The 9444-nt window shown below is 40.6% G+C and overlaps 1 protein-coding gene across 1 annotated transcript in view; it reads left to right on the forward strand.

Annotated features, from left to right (window-relative positions):
• The first annotated feature begins 3956 nt into the window (after positions 1 to 3956).
• The window catches only part of LOC115218374, an 11291-nt gene continuing 5803 nt past the window's right edge, over positions 3957 to 9444 (forward strand). The window contains exon 1 of the mRNA XM_029788144.2: positions 3957 to 4169. Coding sequence (XP_029644004.1) covers positions 4073 to 4169 — 97 coding nt within the window. The 5' untranslated portion in view covers positions 3957 to 4072. The remainder of the gene's footprint in view (positions 4170 to 9444) is intronic.

The following is a 9444-nucleotide window of genomic DNA, read 5'->3' on the forward strand; positions in this document are numbered from 1 at the left end:
GGATATTCGTTAGGAAATGAGATAAGGATACGTTTAGTTGTCCACAGTTTCACATTGTGCCTTACACGGATCACAAATTTGTGACTTGTAGGGTGCAATTAGATAAGTGTCATAGACAGGGACCCGGGTACTGGAAGCTGAACAAGTCTATTTTGAATTGTGAAGACTTCCGTACCCGGATTAAGGTGTTAGTACAGAGGGCATTATGTGGCACCATCATTAACAATAGATGGTGGCACCCCCTCAAAAGAGCCATTCGTTCAGAGTCCATTAGATTTAGCAATCAGCTAAGGTTAGATAGGTCTAGGACGACTTAGTTAAGAATCTAAACGAGGCAATGGAATCTGGCTCTGCATCCAGAGTGATGGCGGCAAGGACGGTAGTGTACCGTCACCTTAACTCCAAACACGAAGGTTGCAGAGTTAGAGCTAAGCTACGCGCAGTGAAACGAGAAGGTATTAACGTTGCCGGATGGGCCCGTCGAGTGGAGAGTCAGAGAGGTAACAAAGCTTCAATCAAGTCTTTAACTGACGAACAGGGACACAAGATCTATGGACAGGAGGAGATGCAAAAGTTTCTTCACCAGCATTTCGCCCGCGCGTTCGAGGGTGGTGGTTCGCTGGAGCGGGGGAGGGCCTTAAAGGACTTCCTAGCCGGTGGACCGCGGCTCTCGGGGCGTGAGGGGGAGTGCTGTGAAGGAGCGATCACTCCCGCGGAGATAGATGGGGTACTGGCCGGATGCGCCGGGGAGAAGTCGCCGGGGTTGGATGGTCTGCCCTACGAGTTTTATCAAAGTATGCCGGACTTGTTCGGGGGAATACTGGCAGGCGTCTACGCGAACTGGCAGCAGAACAGGAGAATTCCCAGTTCTGTAAGCCAGGGAGTGGTGACGCTAATCCAGAAAGACCCGAGCAAGGGGGATAACATTAGTAATTACAGGCTCATAACTCTACTTAATGTAGAGTTAAAGATTTTGGCCAAGGTGTTGGCAAAAAGGTTGACGACTGTCGTGGAGAAACTTGTAGGGAAAGCACAGACATGTGCAATTCCAGGCAGGTCGATCCAGAACAATCTTCACCTTATACGCTACACCTCAGATAGGGTGGGTAAATTAACCGGCAAGGGCGTGGTAATGGTCCATTTAGACCAAAGTAAAGCGTTCTATAGGGTAGACCATAAGTACCTGGCGACGGTCCTCGAAGCGGCTGGACTGGGCCCTGAATTTCGCGGGTGGATCTCCGCTATGTATAGCGGCATCAAGTCCACCGTCCAGATAAACGGTTACCTAACGGAACCGTTTTCGATCGAACGTTCAGTTCGTCAAAGGTGCCCCTTGTCACCACTTTTGTACGTGTTGGCTCTCGAGCCATTGCTGCGAAAGTTGGAGAGGCTGGAAAGTAACCCGGATGAGATCGGAGGCGGGAGGACGGTTTCTGCTTATGCGGATGATGTCACCCTCATCGTGTCCAATGAGGCTCAGCTACCTTGTGTAGAAGATGCTATCAGAGGATACGAGGCGGTGGCAGGAGCAAAAGTTAACAAGGACAAGTCGATTGGCTTACGCCTCGGCACCTGGAGGAGCAAGTCGATATCGTCCAGTGCCGTGGGACACTGGACAGATGGTCCTCTTAAGTTGCTAGGAGTTTGGTTTGGGCCAGACTCCCAAACGGAGAGGAATTGGAGTGAGGTGACGGACAAGGTGGAGGCCATAGTACGGACCTGGTCCGGAAGGTTTCTGTCCTTGAAAGGAAGGGCGGAGGTGGTACAGATGTTCATTGCATCTGTAATCACTTACCGCCTGACCGTTGTCCCTTGCCCCGATTCATGGCTTAGCAAGTTGGAGCGAATCCTTTTCCGCTTTTTGTGGAAGGGAGGAAGCCACTGGTGAGGCGCTCCGTTTGCTGCCAGGAACCGTTAAAGGGTGGGTTAGGAATGCCTTGGTTGATGATGCGCAGACATGCGTTGAGGCTGAATCATCTCTGGCACCACCTGGAGGGTGATAAGGTGTGGAGTCCGCTGGCAAGGGAATTTTTCCCGAGACCGGCTTCCTTAGTGAATTTTAAACCCGGTTGCATCAAAAGACGGAATCTGACTTTATGGCAAAGGGAGTGCCGACAGGCACTCACGCTGATCCACAAGGCGGGCAAGGCCGGCTGCGGAAATATCACCTCGGTATTTTATAGCAGGCTGGTAGAGGCAAAGAACGACGACGTCCTAGGAGGGGCTCTGGGGTTCGACGAAGACCAGCTTACCAACCTGTTTAAAAAGACTTTCAGGACGGGGTATTTGGATAATTTCCAAAGATCCCTGGCCTGGCAGTGTTATATATTTCTTTACTGCCCACAAGGGGCTAAACATAGAGGGGACAAACAAGGACAGACAAAGCGATTAAGTCGATTAAATCGACCCCAGTGCGAAACTGGTACTTTATTTATTGACCTCGAAAGGATGAAAGGCAAAGTCGACCTCGGCGGAATTTGAACTGAGAACGTAACGGCAGACGAACTACGACTACGCATTTCGCCCGGCGTGCTAACGTTTCTGCCAGCTCGCCGCCTGGCAGTGTTATAGGAATGCTTTACTTGTTCGCGAGAAGTTATCGCGGCACGGAATTTCAGTGCCACCGACATGTCCAAGATGCGGATTGGACGATGAAACCGTCCAGCACGCTTTTGTACACTGTCGGCAGTTGTCAGACTTGATAAGTTACGCAGAACACGTGTTATCGCATCTGGGACGAGTACAGCTGTCGGCTGAGTCTATGATTAAGATGATACCGCCAACTGGACTCTCGAAGGAAGGTGAGGCATGTTTTCACTGCACGGTTGCCGTAATAAAAGAATGCATGTGGCGTACAAGAACGGAAGGAGTCGCAATAGGATCCTTTGTCTCAGGCCCCGGCTTGCTCACTTACTTCCATATATCATCTGAAGAGCAAAATGGGGCTGGAAAAGAAGACCTTACCACGAGGTGTGTATGAAAAAAGATGGAAGGAAGTGGCGAAAAAGGTGGGTGTCAGAAACCCAGTTTAACTATGGATGGAGAAGAGGAAAGGAAAGCTGTGGGGCCTTATAGGTTGCCGGGGTTTAAAATATATCGGTAAGATTTCAATCTAATGTAATGTTATATTAGTCAATGCAAAGGACAATTTAAATACAGTTTTTTGTATAATGAATAATCCATCTTTTTTGGAAATTTTCAAACGAACCACTTAACTGTTTTTTCTATGTATGTCCTGTATTGTTCTTCTAAGTACTGATTTTATAATCATAATAAAGAATTAATCGAAAACCGGTGATTGCCGTACGCTGAAGATAGGCAAATACCTAGAAACTGCAGATCGTGCTTATCACTTTGGTTGACGAGAGAGGGATGACCTCCCTTTGCAAATACCATAAGTGCACAGAAAGTGTGCCTAACGCCAGCTGGAGACGATGATCTCCTGGGGCTACAAGCTACAGTAACACCCACCCTTAGTGGTTAGCCATATTGTGATGGCTAGTATACCCTACATTGTCGTGCAGTTACTGTTTACATCTCGTTCAGAGATTTATTTTATATATATATATATATATATATATATATATATATATGTACAATTTTCTTGACTCCAAAGAGTCAAAACTTGTACTTGAATCATGCTTCATGTTATCGAACTCGAAAAGACGGAAAGCAAAATTGACTTCAGCGTTATTTGAACTCATGATATTAAGAAACACACCGTGAAGATATGCTGTAAACCAAAGTGTTTTGTATTTCGGATCGTTATGGTAAGTTTTCAAGTAGTTACTTCTTGAGGAAATATCATATCTAATCATTAATTAGTAACCTATCCTAAACTTGAATACAATAAACTGTTTGTTTTGACGTTCCCTTTCTTATTGCTTTCTTTTAATTGGCTCATCTTAGAAACAACAACTTATATCCTGATCATGGTGAATCTTATAAATACAGAAAATTCCGTCGGGTTGTTGTCAATTCACTTCCATTTTGCCGTAATTTCTTTCTCATTAGCGAACGATCTCGTGTCGAATTTTGAGCAGAGAAGAAAAAAATTAAGACCAACGCCATAATGAAGATGAATACAGTCTTTTACTTAGCCTTGATAGCCCTGATGTTCGGTCTGGGGACATGTGCTGTGGTGAATATGGAACCGAAGATAAATGAAGGTAAGCACTCCTTTAGTCCAGTACAGCATAGATCATATACGATATATATATATATATATACATATATATATATATATATATATATATATATATATATATATATATATGTATATACATATTCACACATACATATCTATGTGCATGCTTATATATATATACATATACATACACATTTATATATACACAAACATCTGAGTGTATATCTATATCTATCTATCTCTCTCTCTCTCTATATATATATATATGTATATATATATACACATGTATATATACATAAACATATATATATATATATACATATATATAGATATATATATATAATTAATCAATATAGGGAGGCAAAAAAATTTTGTAGAATTCTTTTGCCCCCAGCGGCCTAGTGGGAAAAAATTAAATAGTCATAAACCATTTTTAAGTTCAATATCACAATCAAGGAACGGCCATAATAGGCCATTCACCCACTAGAAATAACAGCCAAAAAGCTTCAACCGCAAAATAACATTAATTCTGTAAACCAGGAGAAAATTAAAAAAACATTTACCCTGAAATTCCTTATACGATGCACCGTTTCGTCTACTGTTTAATGGTAAACTAACCTGATTAAATTAAATCAAGCCAATCTACCATAGGCCCTTAGATTCATCAGTAAGGAATAGCCAAATCGGAACAGATATTTTCACGAGGCATTCACGTCCATGCCTCGCCAATATCTGACCTAAAATTTTCAAATCGTCGCACTCGCGCCAAATTTATCGGCAGCAAATAAATATAAGCCGCCGATTCCATTACGGAACTAACCAGAAAATTCATAATTAATCAATATAGGGAGGCAAAAAAATTTTGTAGAATTCTTTTGCCCCCAGCGGCCTAGTGGAAAAAATTAAATAGTCATAAACCATTTTTAAGTTCAATATCACAATCAAGGAACGGCCATAATAGGCCATTCACCCACTAGAAATAACAGCCAAAAAGCTTCAACCGCAAAATAACATTAATTCTGTAAACCAGGAGAAAATTAAAAAAACATTTACCCTGAAATTCCTTATACGATGCACCGTTTCGTCTACTGTTTAATGGTAAACTAACCTGATTAAATTAAATCAAGCCAATCTACCATAGATTTTTTTTGCCTCCCTATATTGATTAATTATGAATTTTCTGGTTAGTTCCGTAATGGAATCGGCGGCTTATATTTATTTGCTGCCGATAAATTTGGCGCGAGTGCGACGATTTGAAAATTTTAGGTCAGATATTGGCGAGGCATGGACGTGAATGCCTCGTGAAAAATATCTGTTCCGATTTGGCTATTCCTTACTGATGAATCTAAGGGCCTATGGTAGATTGGCTTGATTTAATTTAATCAGGTTAGTTTACCATTAAACAGTAGACGAAACGGTGCATCGTATAAGGAATTTCAGGGTAAATGTTTTTTTATTTTCTCCTGGTTTACAGAATTAATGTTATTTTGCGGTTGAAGCTTTTTGGCTGTTATTTCTAGTGGGTGAATGGCCTATTATGGCCGTTCCTTGATTGTGATATATATATATATATAATATATATATATATATTATATATGCACACACACAAACACACACACATATTATTGTGTCTGGAGAGGATTATTTTACACACTCACCGGTTCGATTTCCTTTCATTTACTAACTTATTTTTTGTAACATTTTCCTTGCATCTTGCAAGGCGTAATGAAAATTTTAGAAAAGATAAATAAGCAAATGAATAGAAATCGAACCGGCGAGAGTGTTAAATGATAAGGAACTAAAAGAGATTGATCCCCTCCAGACACAATTAAATATGCTTCAACACACGAATTCACATAAAGAATCTTGCGAACCAAATACAAAAAGAATATACATATGTATACATTTTATTCTTTACTCTTTTACTCTTTTACTCGTTTCAGTCATTTGACTGAGGCCATGCTGGAGCACTGCCTGTAGTCGAGCAAATCTTCAAGACTTACTCTTTGTAAGCTTAGTACTTATTCTATCGGTCTGTCTTGCCGAACCGCTAATTGACGGGTCGTAAACACACTAGCATCGGTTGTCAAGCGACGTTGGGGGGACAAATACAGACACACAAACACACACACACACATATATATATACGACGGGTTTCTTTCAGTTTCCGTCTACCAAATCCATTCTTAAGGCTTTCGTCGACCCGTTGTTATAATAGAAGACACTTGCGCAAGATGCTATGTAGAGAGACTGAACCCAGAACCATGTGGTTGCTAAGAAAGCTACTTACCACACAGCCACTGCTGCTCCTATACATATACATATATATATATATATATATATATATATATATAATATATATATATATATATATATATATATATATATATATATATATATATATATATATTATATATATATATATATATATATAATATACATATATCATCGTCATCGTCGTTTAACGTCCACCTTCCATGTTGGCATGCGTGGGATGGCATGACTTCTGTGACTGTTTTGTCAGGATTTTTACAGATGGATGCCCTTCCTACCACCAACCACTCAGCAGAGTGCACTAAGTGCTTTTTACGTGGCACAAGTTGAGGAGAGGTAGGATTTGGCAAGGGTTTTTACAACTGGATGTCCCTTCCAAATGCCGACCGCTTTATAGTGTGAAGTGGATACTTTTTAAGTGGCACTTGCAAGGCGAAAAAGTAACCTTTTGAGAATGGAGGAGGCGAACATGTGTCAGATGATAAAAGGTTATAGTGAGAGAGATAGATAGATAGATAGATAGATAGATAGATAGAGAGAGAGAGAGAGAGAGAGAGAGAGAGAGAGAGAGAGAGAGAGAGAGGAGAGAGAGAGAGAAACAGATATCTTCTGGCTGTTGAGGAAGTAGAAGGTTACCCAGCCGGAGAGAGAGAGAGAGAGAGAGAGAGAGAGAGAGAGAGAGAGAGAGAGAGAGAGAGAGAGAGTCGTTTTGTTGCCAACAGAAGTAATAGCTCTCTAAACTACTCCACCTTATTCTTAATCTAGAAACAATACATCTTAGAGCATCCTTCACCATTGCTAATTTGGTCTCTTAGGTAATAGAAAGTATCTATAGCCTCAAGAGAGCTTCAGTGGCATTTGAAAGAATCTAAGTCCAGTGTGCTCTTAGTGCTTATTGTTCCTGCATATCTGTCACATACAAAGACGACTTTATCTGTTAATCGATCTATGATTACATTGCATATCTTATGTATCCATAGTTTACACTGGGTGCAGCGAATGGAATTTTTTCCAACTCCTTTCGTACATATTGAGCGGGTACGTGTACATACATACATACATACATACATACATACATACATACATACATACATACATACATAATGGATTCTGTTGTCGCTTCGACGTATGAAGGTTCACCAAGGATACATCAGTAAAATGTTCTTTCAGTGTTTTGTCGTACCGTCTCATGTGATACTTCATGTCTATCCTATTGGAGACGTTTTCGTCGTGGTCTCCATCTTCTCGTGGTGGACTGGCTCCAGCTATATGTAGGGTTCGTTTCTCTTTCAGTGTGTTGATCCCGTTTGCCAGAGATAGCTTGGTAGCAACAGTTTATTCATCAAAGTCTGTTCAATGTTACCGATTCCTGTATCTTCTGGTTTGTCTGCTAGGTTTCCAAGCAATTCTTTCGCGTGCCCTTATGACAGAGGAGTAGGTGGCATTATTCCTTGGCATCAGAACTAACCTGACCATAAAGGTGGGCTTTAGCTTTGCGAGCGTCTCCCATGCGTACCGCATGGCCAACCAACCTCATTTGCCCTTTCATAATGAATCTCTTGATGCTTAGAATATCACGCCTTGTAAGAATTTCTGTGTTGGAGACGTTATCTTGCCATTTGATGTTGGGAACTCAGCGAAGACAACAGGAGTGTAATTAATCTAGCCGTTCAGTTTGGCGCCTTTAATGTGTCCATTATTAACTGCTAAGTAGGAAACTTGAAAAAATTCAGCACAGTGTATATAGAATGTTATTCTCAATCACAACAATAGGGTCATGTTATGGGCTCTGGTCCTGGCTGCTCTATGATCTTAGATTTTCTCAAGCTGATTGTTAGGTTAAAACAATCAACCTATATTTTGATGTCCTGCAGAGAAAGTGCTATCAAAGAACAGTCGCATGCAAATAGAAAGTTTCCGAGACGTTGTTTCTTGATTTGGGTTTTGTTTCCGTGATACAGCAGATTGAAAATGACCCTTTCTATCCTAAACTGTATATGCATGCACACCGTTATCAGCATTTCTGCAACTTGCAGATTGATTGAAATGTAGAATGCAAAGATGACAGAAGGTATTTTACAGCCCTGCTTGATCCTATTCTCTACAACAAAAAAGGATCAGTAACTGAGCTGCCTTCAAGCACGGTACCCGTCATACTATTGCGAAATAATGAGCTTAAGTACCTTAACAATATTTTGTGGGCAACTAAATTTGTGCAGAACTTTTCAAAAGGTTTGTCGCCAAAATATTTTGTTAAAGCAACGAAGGGCATATAGAGATCCTAGACCTGCTCTGAGGCCGTCTCCTAGGAATGATGCGAAGGGAATACCATGGTATTATTCCAAAGGAATAAATGGTGTAAAATGCAATCTTCTCATCAGGAAAGAAAGAGAGCCTCTCTCAACAACAAGACATTATAACAATTACGATGGCTGCCTAAACATCGACACACCTAACTGTATTACCTAGGCAGTCATCGTACTTGTTATGATATCTTGTTGTTGAGAGAGGCTCTCTTTCTTTCCTGATGAGAAGATTGCATTTTACACCATTTATTCCTTTGGAATAATACCATGTTGACTTCGAAACATATGTTGACTTCGAAACATATGTTGAAAGTAATGGAATTTTATTAACATCTTCGTTCAACTCCATTTATTTATTTATTCATCTATAATACACAATTTACTGCACATTAACCCGGAGTTTCTACCTTTGGATAGGTCGCTTCAACCGTGTTTCTGACGTGAATTGCTACCCTGGTAACGGTTCATTGAATTTTCCATGTTAACGGTAAACATAGGATAATTCATTCACCCATTGAAATATATATATATATATATATATATATATTTACTGCATTATTTACTTACATATCTAGCCATTTTGCTGCCAAAATCAGATAAATATACCCCAAATTTCATTACCCTTAACTGTGGAAAGCAGTTTTCGTTGGGAGAATGTCATAATTAAAACTGTTCTATTGAGATGTATCAAGTTTATTGGGGCAACGTGATTGCAAA

Source organism: Octopus sinensis, linkage group LG13, assembly GCF_006345805.1.
Source record: "Octopus sinensis linkage group LG13, ASM634580v1, whole genome shotgun sequence".
NCBI classification, from domain to species: domain Eukaryota; kingdom Metazoa; phylum Mollusca; class Cephalopoda; order Octopoda; family Octopodidae; genus Octopus; species Octopus sinensis.